The sequence below is a fragment of the Lonchura striata genome, chromosome 24, assembly GCF_046129695.1.
Source record: "Lonchura striata isolate bLonStr1 chromosome 24, bLonStr1.mat, whole genome shotgun sequence".
In the NCBI taxonomy this organism is placed as follows: Eukaryota; Metazoa; Chordata; class Aves; order Passeriformes; family Estrildidae; genus Lonchura; species Lonchura striata.
The window spans coordinates 7,265,937-7,288,547 of NC_134626.1; the positions used below are offsets into that span (position 1 = coordinate 7,265,937).

The 22,611-nt window shown below is 49.1% G+C and overlaps 1 protein-coding gene across 3 annotated transcripts in view; it reads right to left on the bottom strand.

The window, feature by feature from the left end:
• UBR4 (ubiquitin protein ligase E3 component n-recognin 4) overlaps positions 1 to 22,611 on the bottom strand; it is an 89,317-nt gene that overhangs the window by 19,407 nt on the left and 47,299 nt on the right. For all 3 annotated transcript variants that reach the window (XM_077788202.1, XM_077788201.1, XM_077788200.1), the window contains 25 exons: positions 21,881 to 22,108; positions 21,717 to 21,795; positions 20,826 to 21,068; positions 19,786 to 19,954; positions 19,145 to 19,289; positions 18,401 to 18,486; positions 17,844 to 17,931; positions 17,275 to 17,468; positions 15,969 to 16,208; positions 12,454 to 12,592; positions 11,845 to 11,970; positions 11,559 to 11,687; positions 9,858 to 10,201; positions 8,364 to 8,454; positions 7,893 to 7,977; positions 7,623 to 7,750; positions 6,801 to 6,930; positions 6,172 to 6,329; positions 5,583 to 5,692; positions 4,912 to 5,053; positions 4,151 to 4,232; positions 3,081 to 3,254; positions 2,545 to 2,666; positions 1,262 to 1,459; positions 1,051 to 1,131 (listed from right to left, as the gene is read on the bottom strand). In XM_077788202.1, the coding sequence (XP_077644328.1) occupies positions 1,051 to 1,131; positions 1,262 to 1,459; positions 2,545 to 2,666; positions 3,081 to 3,254; positions 4,151 to 4,232; positions 4,912 to 5,053; positions 5,583 to 5,692; positions 6,172 to 6,329; positions 6,801 to 6,930; positions 7,623 to 7,750; positions 7,893 to 7,977; positions 8,364 to 8,454; positions 9,858 to 10,201; positions 11,559 to 11,687; positions 11,845 to 11,970; positions 12,454 to 12,592; positions 15,969 to 16,208; positions 17,275 to 17,468; positions 17,844 to 17,931; positions 18,401 to 18,486; positions 19,145 to 19,289; positions 19,786 to 19,954; positions 20,826 to 21,068; positions 21,717 to 21,795; positions 21,881 to 22,108 (3,711 nt within the window). The remainder of the gene's footprint in view (positions 1 to 1,050; positions 1,132 to 1,261; positions 1,460 to 2,544; positions 2,667 to 3,080; positions 3,255 to 4,150; positions 4,233 to 4,911; positions 5,054 to 5,582; positions 5,693 to 6,171; positions 6,330 to 6,800; positions 6,931 to 7,622; positions 7,751 to 7,892; positions 7,978 to 8,363; positions 8,455 to 9,857; positions 10,202 to 11,558; positions 11,688 to 11,844; positions 11,971 to 12,453; positions 12,593 to 15,968; positions 16,209 to 17,274; positions 17,469 to 17,843; positions 17,932 to 18,400; positions 18,487 to 19,144; positions 19,290 to 19,785; positions 19,955 to 20,825; positions 21,069 to 21,716; positions 21,796 to 21,880; positions 22,109 to 22,611) is intronic.

The window sequence follows — 22,611 nt, forward strand, 5'->3', positions numbered from 1 at the left end:
AGCACGGGGATCATTTCCACCACTGCCTCCATCAGAATTCAAAGCAGAACTCACAGGTTAACACCAGCACCTCATCTCCCTTTCTACCTTGGTACCTTGCTAAAAATTTATCACTGTGTCACAAGGTTTGGGCTTGATTTTGCAGTACTGAAGGCTTTGTTCTTGAAATAAAGCTTAACGAGATCAATTTTATCATCATTCACTGCTAACTGGCACTTTGTTTGAATTCCTCCCACAAATGGCTTCAGGAAACTGAGGTTTTAAAGGTGATTTGAGACCAGGAGGAAATGAGGAATGACCAAGAAATGCTGGGCAAATCAGTCTTGTTTTATGATCTCAAGTGCCTCTAAAAATATATTTGTAGTGGGCAAGCTTGAGCCTGATGGTCTCAGTGGGAGTTTGTTTTAGTGGTCACAGGGAAAGAAGGGAAGAGCTTGTTCTGGACCACATCCACCTCTGGAACAAGCTCAGTATGACACGGTGGACTGGACCCTTAAGATTGCTGGGTCCATTTCTTCATGTGAAAAACACACAACACACACTATGAAAAACAAAAAAAAGGATGAATCTGCCAAGTGTTTGAGATCTCGATGAAAAACATGAAAGCAGAAGTGCAAATATGGAGAAGCATTGGATGCTCTGTGCATAAATAACTTGGGTTCACCCCCGAAGCACAGAGTGATGGAGCAATCTGGTGTCCCTGTGTGCACACACACAGAACTTTTGTGTGCAGATGGAGTGTGAAATGTGCTCTGAAAGGCAGTGAAATGTTCAGCTCTCCCCAGGGAACACAGGGAACGCTGTTCCTTGGGAAGAGTCACGTGTGGCACAGGACACAGCTCACCTGGGGCACTGCTCTGCAATCACTCACGTTGCAGGGCCATGCACAATCTGTCCTAACAGAGCACCAAAAGCTGCTGAGCAGTTACACCCAATAAATTATATGCCAGGAAATAAATCCTGACACGTGTGATTTTGATTTTCCCCCTTTTTTTTGTTGATGAGAAGGACAGGTGCTTTGTGCTGTTAACTTGTACAAAGGTAACACACCTCGTTTGTGGGACACCACACCTTCTTGTAGACCTCAGCCACAGGCAGATCCAGACTGATGATCTTGTTGTTCACCAAAAGCTGAAACGGAGAGAAGAACAAGTCAAGAACAAGCTCAGGTTGTTACATCACCACCCCAGCAACCACCAGCTGCCCCAAACCAGCATCCCACAGGTCTGTGCAAGAAATCCCTGCCTCATGAAATTCTCACCTCCATCCCGCTGTCGTCCTCCAGCAGAGCCACCAGGTCACAGTCCTGACAGATCTTGTTCTTGATGTCCCTCATGAGAGGCCCGATGCCAGGCTCGTTACTGCTGTAGGGATTCCCTGGCATCCTGCCCTGCAGGAAATCTTCCTGCTGGGGATCTTTCTCCAGAGTGACAAAGAACTCGGTGACTTCATTCTCCTCCTAAAGAGCAGCAGCAGAGACAGAGTGAGTAAGTTTTCCCCTAACCATGCTCCCGTTCCTGCATTTTTATGGGAGAATGTTCCTAAACCTTCAGTCCTTTCCTCACTGCTGCATCTGCTCTGCATGCCACAGTCAGAGGATGGCCAGGATCACTGAGTAACCAAATTCCTCAGGAAACCTGAACCCCCTCGAATGGGATGCAGGTCTACACTGCCTAATGGTGAATTGTGACTGCAGACACTGCTGCTCCTGGGAAAAAGGAACCAGATCTAGGGTTGCTAGATCTGTGCTGCCTTGTTCTTTTGAGAGTTTTAAAGTTCTTCTATAAGTTTTTTTATGTCTTCTGATGTTTACATATTTCTACTGGAGTTCTCACGTATGTTCATGTAAATGATTGTTTTGCATTCTTCTTTGTAGGTAGAGAGAATTGATAGACTGTTAGTTTGTCCAGTGTGGTTGGAGAGGTGGCAATTTCATCCTTCAATCCACTGTCACTTCTGTGATTCTATATATTGCAGAGTCAGAAAATAAAGCTCTCTCTTGTTACTCTTCTTCTTCCCTCTTTTACATCTAATGTGCATGTGTGAGTTATTTCGTGTTGTAGTGTGACAGATGTGGCTGGTGGTGATTCTCCTCCTCTATCATGAGACCCCCACCTGGAACACTGCAGCCAGTTCTTGTGAGCCCCAACAAAAAAAGGACATGGAACTGTGGGGGCAAGTGCAGGGGAGGCCACAGACTTGCTCAGGGGACTGGAGCACCTCCCCTATGGAGACAGGCTGGGAGAGTTGGGGATGTTCAGCCTGGAGAGGAGAAGGTTGTGTGGAGAGCCCACGACACCTTCCAGGGTCTGAAGGGACTACAGGAAAGACTTTTCATCAAGAGCTGCAGTGGCAGGACAAGGAGGAATGGATTGCCCAGAGAAGCTGTGGCTGCTCCTGGATCCCTGGAAGTGTCCAAGACCAGGCTGGCCAGGGCTCAGAGCATCCTGGGATCATGGAAGGGTGGGACTGGACAATCTTTAAGTCCCTTCCCAAAGCATTCAGGCTCTGTTGAGGCAGTGTGACCCTGCCCTCACTACTCACAGGGTAGATGATGCTGCAGAGCCTCTCAAAGATGAACACGGGGGTCCTGTAGTCATCCAGGCTGTAACGCTTGGCAGTCTCTATGCACACGGCCATGAACGCCTTGGTCTCTGACTCTGTGCCTGCCAAGAAAAGGAAGCTTTAAAATGGACACTGCAGTCAATTTTATAGATTCCACTTTAGCTCAGCACAGGCAGTAAATCTTTCTGCAGCCAGTCCCACAATTTGGTGGCTCTCTTCTTTTGTGAATCCACTCTGTGAAAGACGGAAGGTATTTTTTTGGTAGGGTTACTAGGAAAGCCTCTGCATGGCTGGGCTGCAGTAAAATAGCCCCATAAAAATGAGGAGGCTGAGATTCCTGGAAAATAAGAGGTGACTAGGAATGCTGTTCAACTGCTCTGTGCCAACAGAAAATACTGGAAGCCATAAACCCCCCTGATTACAGCAGTCATTTAGGTAAGCTCTTTGTGTGGCTGTTCTGCTTTTCCATCTTGGTTGATCCCAAGGCTGGATTTATGGAACAGAGGTGGTTTCACCTGTTGTCATGTCCTCCAGCATCTCCAGCAGCATGTCCTGGGTCTCATCAATCAGCTTTGTCCTCTGCACCACCAGCTTCCTCAGGCACAGGTAGCCATTGAGCACCGTGCCCACCAGCCGGCTCTTGAAGTGCCTTTTGATGGACTCCACCTCCACGAAGGAAGAGAGAAGACCTAGAAAGCCACAGAAATTCAGGCAGGTGGGAGAGAATTTGATTTCTAAATTTCATAGCAGCAAATAGGGCACAGTATCATAAAAATGGCTTGCTCCAGCTCTCATCAGTCTGGGGTTTAAAGCTCACTCCTGTGAACTGAGTGGTTGTAGGCAAAAGCCTCAGCCTGGCTTGTAAATTGTAACATATGAAAAATAGTTTTGGAATGAGGAAAGGGCCTGTGAGCTTGATACAAAATTCTGCACTCTTTGGCATTTTTCTGTCACAAGCTGTTCCAAAAGCAGATGACTGCTCCTCTTGTAATACTTTTAAGACCTTTGATGATGTGAAATGACTTATCAGTGACATCACCAAACTGGTCGCTCCTACAATAAAGTAAAGAATCAGCAAACACAAGGATTCTTTCCTATGACACACTGATCAACATGCTGCTTCTTGCAAGAAGCCAGGCTTTATGGATTCACCCACTAATGGCTGAAGAATGTGAAAGAGGATACAAAAAACAATGATCTAGTTGATGAGGTATTTCCATTTCCAACAAATTTTTGTAAAAGTGTATACACCCTAGAGGATAAAAGAAAAGCTTCTATAGAATAGGGAGGCAGGAACAACAGGTAGGAATAAAGCAGCAGTGTTTACAGTGCTGCCAGGGACTGTACTGTGTAATAAAGTGAAATGATGAAGCTTGCCTGGTATGTTACCACAGTTCAGCCAAAAACTCTTTCTGACCACAAAAAATATGGAAAAATCCATTTAGAGATTAAGTCCTAAATCGATGCCAAAAATCCAGTGCTGACAATGGCAACACCACTGAGTGAGATCTCTCTGAAATTCTGCCACAGGCTGCTAGAGAACAATGATCACCCAGCTCTAACCTGCTGCAGGCCCACTGAATACCTGTGAGACTCTTCAGGGCATATCCCTGCTGCAAATCAGTGCTGAGTGTTGCTTCCTCCAAGGCCAGCAAACGAGCTATTTCCTGAAAATAATTAACAGCCTGTTAGCCAAGCCCCTGCAACGCCAACAACCATGGGGGTGTCTAACACAGGGTGCAAAGAACTCAGCACAGAAAGCACAACTGCAACAGCGGGGAGGGAAGGGGAAAGGAGAGAAAAACTGCCACAAATCCCTCTTGTTTTCTCCCTGCACCTTCCTGCTACCACTGCTTGGCTCTAGTGCCCTCCAGGAGCACACACAGCCACCACTGATATGGAGAGTGTCACCTGCCTCTCTGGAGTGCAGCAGGGACCCCCACAGAAACCTCACACCACTCTGAACACTGCAAACCCAGAGTGCTGCTTCTCCAAAGGCTGTAATTCCCATTTCTCCAGCAATGGCAGCACCATTGCCTGATCCTTCCCTGTCCCTAAGGGCTCTCAGAACCCAGCCTGGGAGCTGCACAACAGCTTCCAGCTTCGACCTGGTGCCAAGCCAGTGCAGCAATATTTACAATCCCAGAGCAGTTAATTAAAGTGCTGAGGAATTCTCCAGCTGGGGCTAAAACCCCCCGTGGGCCCCTCTGTTCAAAGGTAACAGCACTGAAGTGTGAACTTGAGAACCTTGGCTGGGTCAGCAACAGGGCACTGAACAAAGGGATGGAATTTCAAAGGGGAAAAATAGCCAAGCCAAGAGGTCATTTTCTGCACACAAATCCATACCTTAGTGATGAGGCTGCCAATGTAGGGCAGAACCCCTCTGGCTGCCAGGTAGACCTTCCAGTGGGCAGGTTTGATGAGTTTCTGATACAGGGCCAGGTACTCAGCAGCACATTCACCAGCAATGCTCAGCTCATCCAGGTAGCTGTGAAAGAGGAGCACAAGCTGACAACCCTTTCACAGATACAAAAGGAATTCCAGCTTAAGGACACTGTGAGAAGGAAGAAAAAGCCTCCAGAAATCCATCCTCCCTGTTGTCCTTGGTAACACCATCACCGATATTCATTACTTGCTTGCTAAATTAGTTATCTGTCCCAGGAAGGAGTTAACTGTGCTATCAGCATGAGCTGGGGTAAGTTAATGTCACAAAAGTTGGAAGAGACTTCACCCTATTATTCTGCCATTGAAGAGACAGGGGAAATTTTGGCCACACAGCTGATCCTTACTTCTGGAAAAAATACAGACTGCAAGAGCTCATTCCCAGGCAGCAAACCCAACTCTCACTAAATCTATACCCTCCCAGCTAATTAAGTTAAAAAATCCAGGTCAGAAAGACCCCTGAACTGCAGGTATACAAGGGAGAGGTGTGAGAAAAGCTCCAAGAAAGGAGAGATTCTGATGGGAATTGAAGACAAACACTCGTGGAGCTGCCAGGTGTGGCAGCACAGGAATACCTGGTGAGGAGATCAAGAACCTGCTGCTTCCTGCTGGGGATGGTGGCCAGGGCCTCCACGATGGTGCAGGCAGCCTGCCTGGCAGCCTGGGTGGCAGGAGTGAACAGCACCTGGGCAGGGGCAGGAAAAGCCAGGTCAGACCCATAGGCACAGATGAACTTGTGACAGCTCACAAGAAGGCACAACGTGGGGGCTGTTGGGTGACCTGGTGGCAGTGTTTTCTTGCTCTCCCAACACTTGGTTCTGTGACAATTCCTGCTCTGCTCAGCACCAAAGTGTTTAGAGAGTGCATGCTGTGGGGGACCTGCTAGCCCACACACACAGGAAGCAAAGATCTGCTCCAGCACCCTCAGAAGTGCAGCTCATCAGCCAGGCAGGAGCACCGTGGCAATCACAGGTTCAGAGTTTAAGAACCCACAGACTCCCAAATAAACATTTGATGCAGCGTTTCTAAGGGAGCACAGCTGCAAACCTGACTTGGAATTAAGAGGCAGTGAGTGCCAGCCTCCCCAGACACCCCTGCAGAGGAACTGCAGCAAACCACCCACCCTGTGTGACTGAACCCTGCCCGGGGCTCTCCCACCTTTACCTGGCGCAGCCAATTGTTGTGCCCCAGCTTCAGATCCAGAGGACAAGTTCTCTTCCCACGCCGACTCATGAACTGCTTCCACTTCCAGACGTATTTTTCTGACAAGTAGAGCTGGTGAAGCTCAGCTTTGCTGGGAGTTTTCCCGTTGGCATCTGCACCTGCAATATTGAGCAGAGCCCAAGAGAACTGTCAGCAGCTATGAACTGCAAACTGCCAGAGTATTTTTGCCTTCCTACTGGAACTCGCAAAACTCCAGCTGGGAGCTGAGTGCTTCCCATCTCCTCCTGCTGCCATTTTCACTCCTGTGTGGAGCCATCTCAATTCCAAGCCTCATGCAAATCCCAGAGCCTCTCTCAAGGAATTCCATCAGCTTTCCAGCTGGCTGGTAACAATTTAAATAAGTTTCATTTTCTACAGTCCCTGATTCTCTTCGGGCACAGAGCATTTTCTGTTTAGGGTTTGAGGCACACAGCCTGGAGAAGTCAGTGCTACAACTCTAATTGTGAGGATGGTATCAGATGTCAAGGAAGAGAAGTCACCACAACTCCACAGAAGCACATTCCTTATTAAATCTGGGGACACACACGTTCCTGCACAGAACTGCAACAGCTCACAGGCACAGGGGTTACCTCTGGCAGGGAGGCACTTCTTCCAAGCTTCATACGATGCCTTGGGGTCCCTCTTGAGCCACAGCTGAGCCTGTGCATGGATTTCATTGCTGTAAGGCTTCACAGTGGTGAGAGCATCCATTGGTACATCCTAACAAATAAAAAAGCTCTGTGATTCTTCAGAAAGCTACAGTCTGCCCCCAAAGAGCAACTCCTGAGGTGACTGGGCCATGAAGAGGCAAATGCAGCTCTTGGACAGCAGCAGGATAATACAGTGTCTGTTAATAGTGAACTAAGAGATATTCCAGATTCTACTGAAATATCAGTAAACCCATCTCTGACATCCATGTCTGATTATCAGACAGGCAGATCAAAGCAAAGAAATACCTTCTCTCCTGCAAATCTAATCCTAAAATTAACAGCAGTCAACCAATATATTTTAATGAGAACCATAGTTCTGTATTTAAAAATCTGAGTCAGAAGTACTTGATTCTTTCAAATTTAGGAACTTGATTCTACAAAGCTGCTGAAAGCTCAAAGCCTGCCCAAAATAACCAAGCTGTGGCTTTGAAGTAGCTCTTTCCCCATGCCTCAGATCTGAGGGGAAAACAGCAAACCTTCAACAGTTGTGGTCAAAGCCACCAAAAACAGTGAAAAATAGAAAGTAGCCATCTGAAATTTGCAGTGTGCAAAGACCAGAGTCACAGGGCTTGGGCTTCCCCAGGAACAGTGACCAGGTGAAGCAAGTCCTGGCTTCCTCACAAACTAGCTCCTCACTGAGATCAGCGTGCCAGACTTCAATCAGCAAATTCTCAATGTTTTGCTCAGCCTCTGGGGCAGTACCTTGTTTTTCTTGCTGGTTGGAGCAGGTGGCTTGATGAGCTTCTGGAGTATGCGCAGGCACATGAGGGTGATGTTTTCAACAACCACCGGAGTTTTGATGTTCACTGCCATCAGGAAGAGGCTGAGAGCTGAAAGCAGACAGGGGTGCTCATTATCCTGTGAGAGCTGCAGGCAGGACACACCTCCACAGCCCCAGCCAGCACTTGAAGTGGGTTTAGAGGTGGAAATGCTGCTGCACTTGCTGGTCCTTGGGCGGGTGGCGGCACTCACCGCAGCGCAGCCGCAGCTCCCAGCAGCTGTCCTCCTTGGAGATGGAGTCTGTCAGCAGCAGCATCTCGTACTGGAGGCTGCTCGCCTGCAACACACAGTGCTCCAGCTCTTGGGGTGCCCCAGCTGTTGGGGGTGCCCCATTCCCTTCTGCCTTCTCAGCTTTAATAAACTCAGGTTCAAAACACATGGATCTAAATTAACTTAATCCCATGCCCACTTGGGGTGATTTGACCTGCTGGAGAAGTACAAGCAAAGCCAAGACAAGGAACTGTAGTCCAACTGCCTGAGGAAACTTCAGCATGTGCTTGTACATAAAACTTTGTGCTATACTCTGACATTTATGTAACTTCCTATTGAAACTCAATATTTTTTCTTACAAACAGACCGCAAGACAGAAGATGCAATGAATAGAATACACCAGCAGTGCAGAGGGGCAGAACAAAGAAACAGGAAAACACTGGAGTGTCTCACCAAGTCTGGATTTGCCCAGTGTCCTTTCAGAGCTGCAGAAACCTTCCCAATGATTAAGTCATTCATTTGCTGTGTGGCCTCTGGATTGTCCCTGATTCCAGGAAGAAAAAGACAACACTGTTATGGTCTGCTTGTACTAAATGCCAAAAGCTCCTGGGATTTCAGCTCAGCTGGTAACAAGTGCACAGGGGGTAACACTTCTGGTGTACAACACACCCATGGCAGGGGTGGGACTCTGAGATCCCTTCTAACCCAGAGCACTTTGTGATTCTAAGGTAACTGCCCCTATGAGGCTTTCCCCTTCCTGAGGGGGCTTTCCTGATGCCTTTTTGGGACTACCTAAAAATAGAGGCCAGATAAAATTAAGGGAATAAAAAGTGCTTGTATTTGCTGAAGGGCCTTCAGGTACATCTCAGGCAGGGGCTACACCCAAAAATGGACCAGGGCTCACGGGTTTTCACACTTTGGTAACATTTGTCCATTTGCATACTGGGGGTTAATCCTCCAATTCCAGCTTCATCTAATGAAGTAATTTACCCCAAGTTTGCTCCCCCCAGCTCCCTTTTGTTTAATTTCCCGGGGCCTGAGGCAGTGAGGTGTCCTTGATTACCAGGCCTGGAGAGGAATTGGAGCTCTACACTAAAGAACTGCAGGGTTATTATACAAATTACAAATACAAATTACAAATAATAAAATATATATTAAAGGAATAGATGAAATCCTGAGGCATCAGCTCCACCTTGATGCTGCCTTGTATTTACTGAAGGGGTTGCAGGTACATCTCAGGCAAGGGCTACACCCAAAAATGGACCAGGGCTCACGGGTTTTAACACTTTGGTAACTTTGGTCCATTTGCATACTGGGGGTTAAACCTCCAATTCCAGCTTCAGCTAATGAAGTCATTTACATCAAGTTTGCTCCCCCCAACTCCCTTTTGTTTAATTTCCCGGGGCCTGAGGCAGTGAGGTGTCCTTGATTGCCAGGCCTGGAGGGGAATTGTTGTGTGTGCCCAAAACGGGAGAGCAGCAGCTGAGCCTGTGCGGAGTTTGGAGTTCTGCACTAAAGAACTACAGGTTAAAAACACAGAACTGCAGGTCACAAACACAAACACAGAACTGCAGGTCACAAACACAGAACTACAGGTCACAAACACAGAACTGCAGGTTACACAGAACTTCAGGGTCGCAAACACAGAACTGCAGGTCACAAACACAGAACTACAGGTTAGAAACACAGAACTGCAGGTCACAAACACAGAACTGCAGGTCACAAACACAGAGCTGCAGGTTACACAGAACTGCAGGTCACAAACACAGAACTACAGGTTAGAAACACAGAACTGCAGGTCACAAACACAGAACTACAGGTTAGAAACACAGAGCTGCAGGTTAGAAACACAGAACTGCAGGTCACAAACACAGAAAATGGAAAAGCTCAAAGCCTCAGGCACCACTCCCAAGGACGATGGGTGCTCCCGGGAGGAGCAGCTCTCACCTGGTCAGGAGGCACATGAGCTGCCGCACCTCCTCGCGCATGGCGGCCGCGCCGCGGCGCAGGTTGTAGTCGAAGAGCTCTCGGATGAGCCCCTGGGCCACCAGGATGTGGCGGATGGCCCCGTTGGTGGCCAGGGCCCGCAGCAGGGTGATGCAGTGCTCGGTGACGGCCGAGGCGCAGCCGTAGCACTTGGTGGAGGACGTGTGGCCGCAGCCCAGCACCGACAGCGCGCGGTACTGGCTGGCCGTGAAGGTGGGCAGCGCCGAGCTGCGCGAGGACTTGGTGGCCGCCTCGCGCTGCTGCAGGTCGTACTCCAGCAGCTCCTTCCGGGAGGCAAACACTTTCTGGGAACACAGATGAGGAACCGTGAGCCAGCACACGATGCTGCTCTCAGGCACAGGTTATTTTTGCTGTGTATTTTGGGGAGAAATATTTTTCGAGAGTCTTTACAAACCAGCTGTGGGTCTGCTGGTGGATAAAACTAGATACTGAGATTTAAGGATTCCACTGCTTGATGAATGGAAAAAGGTATTTGCTTTTACAAATTAACTTTAGGTTTGCTGATAAATGAAATTGGATATTGAAAGATGAAAGAAACAATGGGGAAAAACCCTAAATTCCATAAGAATTAAAAAATGAAAAGGAGTTTATACATTAGAGGAAAATCTTCAGGATTAGGCATTCTGGGAAGTCTATACCTCTCAAGTACCTTAGCCAATGGGGAGAGAGAGAAGGGAAATGTGGTTGGAAAATTAGGATAAAAGAGGAGGCTGCATCCTCCAAAAATTGGAGAGACCCCAGGGGAATGCCCTGTGGCCTCTCCCTTTATTCAAATAAAGCAAAAGGATTCCTCTGTCTCCTTTTTGGACACAAACCTCTGATATTTATGGATTAATCTTCCTGATATTTCAAATGTTTCCAAACTTGAAATCCTTCATGGCAACAGCAGACTTGGGAAATCCATGAGGAATATCAACCTAACTCATTTATCAAAGAATTCACAGAATGACTCGGTTGAAGAGACCTTAAAGATCATTGAGTCCAACCCAACCTTAACACCTCAACTAAACCATGGGACCCAGTGCCACATCCAGTCTGTTTTAAACACATCCAGGGATGGTGACTCCACCACCTCCCCAGGCAGACCATTCCAGAACTTTATCACTTTATCCTCCCTGCTGTTTACACTACATGCAATGTAACACTGGAAATGTGACAAATCCATAGTATTAATTACTATTAATACTGGCAGAGTAAGTCAGAGTAATTTATTCCTTATAGAAAGAGCCAAATATATTTAATATGCTCAAGTATCACAGCCAAAAGGACATTCGTGATGTAGCAGGTTTTCCAGAGTTTATGTCACTTGTTGAGCACAAATAAATGCATTTAATTTATAAAACGCTTCTGTAGGTCATATTTTAGACTGGTGTGTTTTCAAACATTTGGATACATGCAAAAATTCAATTCTCTTTAATTAGCCATCTGTTCAGTCTCCTGCTCTTCTGAGAAAACCAGTTTCACAAGCTAGCTGAAATTTTAGTAATTAATACATAGCTTTTAGAAATTGTTATTATTTCCCTGAAAATATGCAGCTGATCACTTGCTGCTACTGATATCATTAAATGAAGAATGGCAACATCTTGGTTTTTTTTTCCCTAATAAACACCTGGCCCAAATCCAAACCAGAGCACACCGTACCTGGATGATTTTGGAAAGTTCATCGAAGGAGTTCTTGCAGTCCCCACAGTACTCCTGGGCTAACTGCAGGATGTACCTGTTCACGCTGGCTGAGGTGGAACTGATCCCTCCACTGTTGCCCGACTCATCCTGGGACAGGGGAAAGCAAAGAGGAATCACAAAGGGAGGCTCCACACAAAAACAACAACAGCAGAGCAGCACCTGAATCAAGGACTGCCTGGGCAGAGCCAAGGCCAGCGTGTCCCCAGCCTGGAGGTCTGTGCAAGCTCCACCTGGCCCACGTTACCTGGGGCTTCTCAGGGGCTGCCTCGTTCACTTTGCACAGGAGGTTCTCCAGCTGCGGCCGGTGCCCCATCAGCTGGTGGTACACCCTGTCAGCCTTGTCCAGCAGAGTGTTGATGTTCGTCACCGCCTACCAGGGGAAAAGGAAACTCTTATTTCATGTTCACAGCTACAGCCACCAAGCTCCAAGTCTTCTCTGTTGCTTTTGTTTGTGGGGAGAAATCACTGAATTGTGACCCTGAAGCCTGGTTCTGCTCTGAGAAGCACTGTGGTGACACTGCTGAGCACACCCTGTGACACTACACCGAGCACACTGACCCTTTGGGACCGGACACTGAGTGCATAAGGTTCTTTATTCATTAGCAGGGCTCCTCAGGTGGGATGGGAAAAAAACAGAATAACCCAAATCCATCCCCTTCTACAGCAAGGCAAAGAGATACAGTTCAAAAGTGAGGCACTGAATGATGTCTTCTGAACAATTACTTGTCTTGTGGAGCAAGACACAAACCCAGAATGCATCAGCCAGTGAGGAGCCTTGAAGGAGCACTGATTTTGACAGGGGATGGAGCCCTGCTGTCCCCACGATGGCTCCAGAATCTCCTGGCAGCCCCACCTTCTTGCGATCCTCCTCGTTCTCGATGGGGTCCACGGCGCAGCAGGGCTTGGCATAGAGCATGAAGTCGAAGCGGGCGTATTTACAGAAGCCACAGGCATTGCACAGGAAGGGATCCTTCTCATCGTAATTGATGGACCTGAAAGGAAGGCAGCAGCTCAAAACCTGCAGCTCAAGGCTGCTGAGGCAATGGAACAAACTGAACGGGCTCGGGTAAAAGAGGAGAGTGACTTAAAACACCAGACTGGCCTGGGGAAGGAAATACTTGAGAATCAAAACCTACAGATCAGGCAGCAAAAAAGTCCTTGCAGCAGTGCCACGTTCTGGCTGGAAAAAGCAGAAACAGAAGTTGTTCCTAACAATCCCACTTTAATGACAGTAATTCCCAGTAGAAAGTCAGGGTGGGGAACTGTGTCCTTCAGAAGAACACAGATACAGGAACTGCTCTGGTTTGTAGGGTCTGGCCTTTGCAGTGGGACTGACTGTGGCACTTCTCATCCCACTGCAGACCAGGGCAACAGACAGAACTGATTTATAGCTCCCAGAAGTGATGTGGAAACCTTTCCACACATCAGCAAACACCAGGAAAGACACTAAACACCTCGAATCCCTTGAGAATTAGAGAGGAATAGGGACAACAGTAAGGGGAAAGAGATATCAGATAAGGAGACAAAAGTGACAAAAGAGAAGGATTTCTAAGGCTATAGTAGAAGTGTGAATAGCACACAGTAAATTACCCCCGAGCCTGCTCTGAATGAGGAGAGCACAACAAAAGCCATGAATAGAACTGTCTGTCCAGCCCCAGCCAGGGATCCTGGGGGAAGCCCTGCAATCCCACAGCTGAACTCCAGCCTCCAGCCCAGGCAGCCAAAAATAACCTGCTCCGGGGAATTCTGTGGTGTGAACTTCGAGGGCTGGATGTGAAACTTCAGCTCACTGAGAATTGTGCTCCCAGGCTCTCTTTGTTAGCCTGCATTACATTAAATCCCTGTAAGCCTGTTTTATACTTCCCCACTAATTTGATTGTGCGCTTGTATTAACCAGAATGGGGGATTTACATGGCAGGGGGTGTGGGGCACCCGGGATGACTCTGGGGGACACACACCTGCACTTGTGGCACTGCTGCATGCTCTGGGGACACACAGTGACACCCACAGACCTGCACTTGTGGCACTGCTGCATGCTCTGGGGACACACAGTGACACCCACAGTCCTGCAGCTGTGGCACTGGTAGATGTTCTGGGGACACACAGTGACACCCACAGTCCTGCAGCTGTGGCACTGCTGCATGCTCTGGGGACACACAGTGACACCCACAGTCCTGCAGCTGTGGCACTGCTGCATGCTCTGGGGACACACAGTGACACCCACAGACCTGCAGCTGTGGCACTGGTAGATGTTCTGGGGACACACAGTGACACCCACAGTCCTGCAGCTGTGGCACTGGTAGATGTTCTGGGGACACACAGGGACTTCAGGGACACATAGTGACACTGGGGACACGCACAGAGTTGTACTTTTGACACTGCTGCATGCTCTGGGGACACTGGGGACACACAGTGACTCAGGATACACAGTGACACCCTGACCTGCACTTGTGGCACTGGCAGGCGTTCTGGGGACACACTCAGTGACACTCAGTGACACACTCAGTGACTCGGGGCTCACACACCTGCACTTGTGGCACTGGTAGACGTTCCGGGGACACACTCAGTGACACACACAGTGACACACTCAGCGACTCGGGGCTCACACACCTGCACTTGTGGCACTGGTAGACGTTCCGGGGACACACTCAGTGACACACAGTGACACACTCAGCGACACTGGGCTCACACACCTGCACTTGTGGCACTGATAGACATTCTGGGGACACACTCAGTGACACACTCAGCGACACTGGGCTCACACACCTGCACTTGTGGCACTGGTAGACATTCTGGGGACACGCAGTGACTCTGGGCACACTGGACATACACAGACCTGTACTTGTGACACTGGTAGATGTTCCGGGGACACACTCAGTGACACACTCAGTAACTCTGGGGACACACTCAGTGACACACTCAGTGACACACTCAGTGACACACTCAGCGACTCGGGGCTCACACACCTGCACTTGTGGCACTGGTAGACATTCTGGGGACACACTCAGTGACACACTCAGTGACACACTCAGCGACTCGGGGCTCACACACCTGCACTTGTGGCACTGGTAGACGTTCTGGGGACACACTCAGTGACACACAGTGACACACTCAGTGACACACTCAGTGACACACTCAGTGACTCGGGGCTCACATACCTGCATTTGTGGCACTGGTAGACGTTCTGGGGACACACTCAGTGACACACTCAGTGACACACTCAGTGACACACTCAGCGACTCGGGGCTCACACACCTGCACTTGTGGCACTGGTAGACGTTCTGGGGACACACTCAGTGACACACTCAGTGACACACTCAGTGACACACTCAGCGACTCGGGGCTCACACACCTGCACTTGTGGCACTGGTAGACGTTCTGGGGACACACTCAGTGACACACAGTGACACACACAGTGACACACTCAGTGACACACTCAGCGACTCACACACCTGCACTTGTGGCACTGGTAGACGTTCTGGGGACACACTCAGTGACACACAGTGACACACACAGTGACACACTCAGTGACACACTCAGCGACTCACACACCTGCACTTGTGGCACTGGTAGACGTTCCGGGGACACACTCAGTGACACACTCAGTGACACACTCAGCGACTCGGGGCTCACACACCTGCACTCGTGGCACTGGTAGACGTTCTGGGGACACGCAGTGACTCTGGGCACACTGGACATACACAGACCAGTACTTGTGACACTGGTAGACATTCTGGGGACACACTCAGTGACACACTCAGCGACTCGGGGCTCACACACCTGCACTTGTGGCACTGGTAGACGTTCCGGGGACACACTCAGTGACACACACAGTGACACACTCAGCGACTCGGGGCTCACACACCTGCACTTGTGGCACTGGTAGACGTTCCGGGGACACACTCAGTGACACACACAGTGACACACTCAGTGACACACTCAGCGACTCGGGGCTCACACACCTGCACTTGTGGCACTGGTAGACGTTCTGGGGACACGCAGTGACTCTGGGCACACTGGACATACACAGACCAGTACTTGTGGCACTGGTAGATGTTCCGGGGACACACTCAGTGACACACTCAGCGACTCGGGGCTCACACACCTGCACTTGTGGCACTGGTAGACATTCCGGGGACACACTCAGTGACACACAGTGACACACACAGTGACACACTCAGCGACTCGGGGCTCACACACCTGCACTTGTGGCACTGGTAGACGTTCTGGGGACACACTCAGTGACACACAGTGACACACTCAGTGACACACTCAGCGACTCGGGGCTCACACACCTGCACTTGTGGCACTGGTAGACGTTCTGGGGACACACTCAGTGACACACTCAGCGACTCGGGGCTCACACACCTGCACTTGTGGCACTGGTAGACGTTCTCGCCGCAGTTGCCGCACACGCCGGGGTTGGCGGGCACCGAGGCGCTGCAGCGCGGGCACTGCAGGGTCTCGGTGGAGGCCTGGTAGTTCTCGTAGAAGTCGGCAAACTCGATCATCAGGTTGGAGGCCACGATGGGCAGGGGCAGATCGATCTTCACCTCCGTCTGCCCCGGCGTCAGCTGCACCTTCTTGGCCTTGTGCCAGCGGGCCGGCCTAGGGGAGGGTCGGGAGGGGAAGGAAGGGAACAAAAGGAAATGAAAGGAAAGGAAAGGATGGTTTTCCAGAGGGAAGTTCCCTCCCCGCCCACGTCTGAGGAAAAGCCAAATGCAACCGTCTCGGCTCCAAATCTCCTTTAACTGGGATGAATGGAGAGCAGTTCTAGGATTCGTTTCCTTAGCTTCTGTATTGACATGATATGTAGCCAGAAATACATTTTAAGCCTTTATCCTCTTCATAGAGAGAGACTGTTTGGGATTAAAGAGCTGTTGATGCCTCATGGAAAAACTTTAATTCTACAGACATTTTCTAGGGATTTTCACCTCCATTTTTTTATTAGTAATGACATTTGCATGAAAACAGGATATTTATTTCTTAAAGATCTCATCTGCTCCCACTGCTTATTCTCAACCTGAAGTCAGAATCCTCTCTTTGTGACATCATAATCCTCTCCACAGCAGCCATGTGTGATGTCACAGAGGATTAAGACTTCAAATAAGCAATAAGCAGCGGGCACAGATTAATCCCTAAGCCAGAGAGATCTGATTCTGGTGAGAACATCTCAAGAAGTAAGAAGGGGAAGCACATAAGCAGGACTGGCTCCAGACTGAGCAGCGTGTTGAAAAGGAGCCATTTCTCTGGTAGGTAAAGCAGAGCTGAGAGTGAGACCATCCAACTTCTAATTTTAATTCTACTCTATGGCTTCAAACAAACAACGTTAATGCTTTCAGCATTCCCGGACATGCTGCAAAGTCCAAATCCCTTTTGGAGTCAAACTACCCATGAAGTGCTCTCGGTATTACTACTGGTTCCCACACAATTAAGTCAGGTGCTTTAAAGCAAGCCTGGACAAAACTCGAATCCACAGATTTTATAGACATTTTTCAAGCTTCAGAGGAAATCTGGATCTTTGCTTCAACAATTGTAGGGGATTCAGAACAATCCCACCCAATGTGGGCTGAGAGTGATGAGTAATAGTCTAAAGGAAGAACCTTGGGGGAAAACAAGAAGCCAAGGGAACGAACCAAATTCAGAGACTGCACACAGAACTTGATGAACATACTTGTTCTTCAGCTCCACGATGGCCTGCACGGTCCTGTTGTTGTAGTAGAGGTTGATGGTTCTCACCATCTTGGTTCGTTTCAGGTCTCCAATCTTCACTGTCACCTTGCTGATGGTGTGGCTGCCAATGAGCTTCACCACCTGCTGTGTGGTCGTGTAGCGCGTGTCCACTTTGATGGACGAGAGCTTGATGTACTGGGGAGACAAACCAAGGACACCCCAAAACCTCAGGGGCACAGGAAACCACACCTAGAAAGGGTTGGGATCCCACCACTGGAAAGGTTTTACAGCAGTTAATGCTGGGGTCATGCAGAGCAGCTGGAGCTGTGCCAGGGGAGGGTCAGGGAAAGGTTCTTCCCCCAGAGGGTGGCAGGATCCTGGGATTCCTGCCAGGGAATGGGCATGGCCCTGAGGCTATCACAGCTCCAGGAGCATTTGGACACCATTCCCAGAGATCCCCAGGGTGGGATTGTTGGGATGTCCTGTACAGAGCCAGGGGCTGGATTTGATCCTTGTGGGCCCTTTCCAATTCAGGATATTCCATGATGGTGTGATTCCAGGGTTACTTACACAGAAAGGCACCTCAGGGTTGTTGCAGACAAGGCAAGGATCACTCTCCAGGTAGTAGCCATCAAATTCCACGAGCCCAGACAATGTGCTGGAATGAGGGAGCAACACTCACACATGGACCTGGGCATTTGCTGCTTTAAACCCAGGCTATTTGAGCAGAATCACTTTCATTTCCCCAGTTCCCCGTCCCAATGTGACTGTTACAATGTGAATCACACTGGAAATAACAGCTTTTAACTAAGCATTTTTACTGTAATTACCAATGGCCAAGGTGGGACCAAGAACATAACACTCAAAAGTGCCAATCTCTATTCTCCAGCTGGGCCCAAGATTTTGTAACATTTACTGACTGAAAGCAGGAGAGCTCAAACCAAGCTCTGCTGGTAGGGCACAAAGTCAGGTTTCCATCTGGCAGGAAGGATTCTGTGCTCTCCAGGCCCAGCAGGCACAGAACCTCAGCAGGGCCCATCCCCAGCACCATCCCTGGGCATTCCCCATGGCTGGAGCTCAGCTGGAAAGCCCTCCAGAGACATGGACCAAAGGCAGAAGCGACTCACTTGTAGATGTTGGAGTTGGGGTGGTTGGTGAGAATGTGGTTTTGAGTCCGGAGGATCTCCACAGCCTTTTGGGAATATTCCTTCAGCTGAAACACAACCAGGAAAAGGCACTCTTCAAACCAATGCTTTTACTGCTACACAGACACAAATATCCTCATCTTGTGGTGTTCCAGGTCCCCTAGAAGAGGTACCCACCACACCCACAGGAATTTTTGTGTTTAAATCGTTACACAGGTCTTTACATTGATCCTAAAATTTGATATTTCTGAGGTGCTGTTTGTCAGTGAATCCCCGCAAATGCCTGCCAAAATTCGTACAGCATTCCCCACTCTTTAAATATATTCATGCAAGACTCAATGGTTCTAAATTATTTGTTCTCAATCCCACGGATCCCCTGAAAGAGGCAACAACTTCCTTTGCTCAAAAATCATGGTTACAATAGGTTTCTAGGAGTTGCAATATCAAAAATCTATAAACTGGAGCTGCCAGATCCACAGAAGCCTCCTGTGGGTAAGAACTATTTTTCTCAATAAATAAAAAGCTCACCAGCACAATTTCACCCCCGAAACAATAAAATAAAAACCCACACTTCCAAATTCTTTGAAGACTCTGCTTTTTTTAACATTAAAGTTCAAGGAACAAGAAAATTTTCCACCAGAAGCTCTTTTGACAGAAAACCTGTCTCAGCTGTATCAAAAATGAGCATCTGGGATGCTGTACCTCCCTTCTGGAATGTCACTGTACCTTTTTCTCAGTCTGCTGTGTTTTCAGGGAGAAGTATCCCAGGAGATCTACAAACTGGGCAGCCTTTCTTCCATAGGCTGGGAGTTCTGGCCAGATGGACCACATGAGATCCAGCAGTAACTCCTGCTGGGACTTGTTGGAGTTCCTGTTGGGTGGATTATAGACAATCAGGCCTCTTGTGCAGAAGGAGAACATAACCTCCAGTCCACCAAACTGGGAAACCATCATCTTGCAGAGTTCACAGAGCTAAATCCCACCATCCCTTGAACCCATCTGTTTTCCAGCACCCCAGAACAAAAGCAGCTGTCCTGCAACAACTGAACAGAGCTCTGAAGGAGTTCAGACCCCTAAAGCACTCCTTTCCCCATACAATTCCCAGCTTTTCACTGTGGAAGTCTGGATGTGCCTCATAAATTCACTTTGCCCACCAACACCTGCTCCTGGTCATGACAGGAGTCAGATTTTGCAGACAGCAATAAAATGCTCCTTGCAGATGACAACTGAGATTGCTCATGGGTAAGTCACAGCTTCCACCTCCAGCCCCAGTAACTGCAAACCAGCGGGGGCAATTCCAGAGAAGCCCAACACCTTCAGGCTCCTTCAGGGAGAGGCTCTGGCACTGAGCCAGCCCCCAGGCTCACCTGTAGATGTGCAGGGCCAGGCAGTGGGCCTGCCACCTCACCGAGGAGGAGTTGGATTCCAGCAGGAAGCAGCGCAGGAACTGGATGAGGGTCTCCTTGTCAGCAAACTTGTTCAGCTGGTTCACCAGGGCCGTACACAGCTGGTCCTCCTGGCTGCCTGAACCCTCACCTAGGGACACAGGGAAGGCTTTAGGGAGAAGACAAATGCAGCACCACACAGGCAGGCCACTCTCCTATTTCAAAGAGTCAGGATAATAAATTATTACGTTTCAGGTAACAAGAAAGTTTAACATTCCTGTCTTTTTCAAAAATATAACCCAGTACTCCTGACTAACAGGAAAAAAACTGCAGGAAAACTTGCCAGTGAGGACGTGAGAAATGTGCTACACATCCTGATAAAAAGAAAAGGACTGACCATGAGGCAATGAAAAGACTCACAGAGAACCATCTGATGGTGAAAGCCAAAGCGGTTCCTTGAAGAAAAGCCAAGAGAGAATTTATGCCCATGACTTTTATAGGGAAGCTTAATTACTTTCCCAGGACTGTGGATATTCATTAAGCAGCGGCCCTGGCTCCAGCAGAGCTTCCAAGGCAGCCAGAGGAAACAAGTCTGAACGCAATCACTGCGGAGCACAGCTAACTGGGTGTGCATCCCCAGGATTTGTTTTAATCCTCGTGAGCCTTTCAGCCTCCTACAACCCAGGACAGGCAAGTTAAGTGGAAGCTGCTTCATCACTTGATTAGGTAACACCATTAGACAACTTCAAACCCACTCAAGGCAATAAACACAGTGGGTTTGGCATGTCCCGAGCAGGTATCTCAGCCCAACTCTCAGGACATGCTGCTTCACCTTAGTCCCACCTACAGATGAGAAAACTGCTCCTCTCTCCTGATTGTGGCTGTGGGTGCCATTGCCACAAACCATGACCCTTTCCCAACAGCAGGATTTATCAACCAGTCCTTTCTAAACAGAGTAAAAGAGGCTGTGAAGAGCAGACTTGCTCCCTAAAACCACAGGTCAGGGCATAGCTGTCCCTCACCCTCTCGCTCCTTCTCCTTTTCCTCCTTCTTGCTCTTTTTGGTGGAGGATTTGCTCTGTGCTGCTGCCTGCCCAGAGCCAGATGCTGCAGGAGCAGAGGTGGAAGAGGTGCTGGAAGCTCCAGAGGATGAAGCCACAGACAGCACTTTGCTGCCACACAGAGCACAAGACAACAGCTGCAGGAGAACTGGGGACACTCCTTCGTCTACCAGGAAGCTGACTTGGAGCAGGAAATAGAGAACCGCTGTGGAGGAAAGGAGAAAATGTTTGAATCACACAATCATGGAACATCCTGAGCTGGAAAAGGCCCACAGGGATTGAATCCAACCCTGGCCCTGCACACACCCCCCAGCATCCCTGGGAGCCTCGTCCAAATGCTCCTGGAGCTCTGGCAGCCTCGGGGCTGTGCCCATTCCCTGGGGAGCCTGGGCAGTGCCAGCGCCCTCTGGGGAAGAACCTTTCCCTGATATTCAGCCTAACCCTGCCCTGACACAGCTGCATGCCACAAAAGCCTGAATTAAGAAAGAAGAATAAAAAAAGGCCCAGCCTAAACCAAAAGCCTTTGTACACAAGAACCAAACTCCCAGAACTGTCCTGTCCCTACACCACAGAGGTCTAACATGACCCGGTACAGGGTCTCATCCCAAATTAACCTCTGGGACAACGGCAGCACAAGCAAGAGAACACAGATCTCCTGTTCCTCTAAGTTATCCATTACACCATATTTTGCTCTTTAGCCAAGGACCAGATGCAATTAGGGCACTGGGATAATTAGTACTGGGAACAGTTCAGTCCTATCAAAACCCTCAGCTGTGTCCTCCTCTGCTGAGCTCCATCCGAGCCACCTCGATCCAACCACTGCTCCCTCAAACCCTGCAGAGACAGAACTCACAGTCATCCTTGATGCAGAATTTCTGCCAGTTCACTGTTCTCTGCGTGGCAATCTCTGCACAAGCCTTCAAATGTTCCATCTGCAGGCACAAAGGGATGGGGTCAAAGAGCACATCAGCATTGACCAACACCACTCCACGGCCCTTTCCCTGCTCCTGCCCTTACCAGGGAGATTAGGGTGTCGTACTGCAGGGCAGAGCCCGAGCTGGCTGTCACCACGCTGGCCCTCAGGAAGATGCCCTGCTCCTCCAGCAGCTTCTTGATGCCCCTCACGTGCGAGTCCAGGGTGTGCAGGTCCCGCAGCTGCCGGTACTTGTCCTTGGAGCCGCAGATGAAGAGCAGCAGCTTGCGCACCTGCCGGCGCACGAACGGCGTCTGCTGGATCATCAGGTACTGCAGGGGGAAGCCAGGGCACAGTGAGCTCACCAGGGCCACCAAAAGTGAGTGCTTTCTTCCAAAAAGTAAACAGATGGGAGGTGAGTTCACCCGGCTTGAAGGTGCTGTGAGTCCCAGGCAGAAGCACAGCAACACTGCACCACTTGCTGGAAACCATCCCTTGTCATCTCCAACCTCAAATCAACACCCAACCAAGGCTAATTAAGAAATCCTCACTCATCCTTGTGTAAATGTAAGATAACTCGTTATGTAAAGTAGGAAGCAAACTGAGACAAATATCTTCCTGATTTCTTTTTCAAGGCCCAAGTACCAACAGCTGAGCATGATGTTACATTTTTCCATCTCACAGCAGGTTTTTTCTCTAAGCTTTGTAGCAGCAACCACTGAGTTCCAAGAAATATTCCTCATTTTTCATGTGTTTTTATACAGATTCCTGTTCAGGAATACACAAAGCCAACCTTCTTTCACCTTCTTTCAAGAGCATTAAAAAAACAAGATGG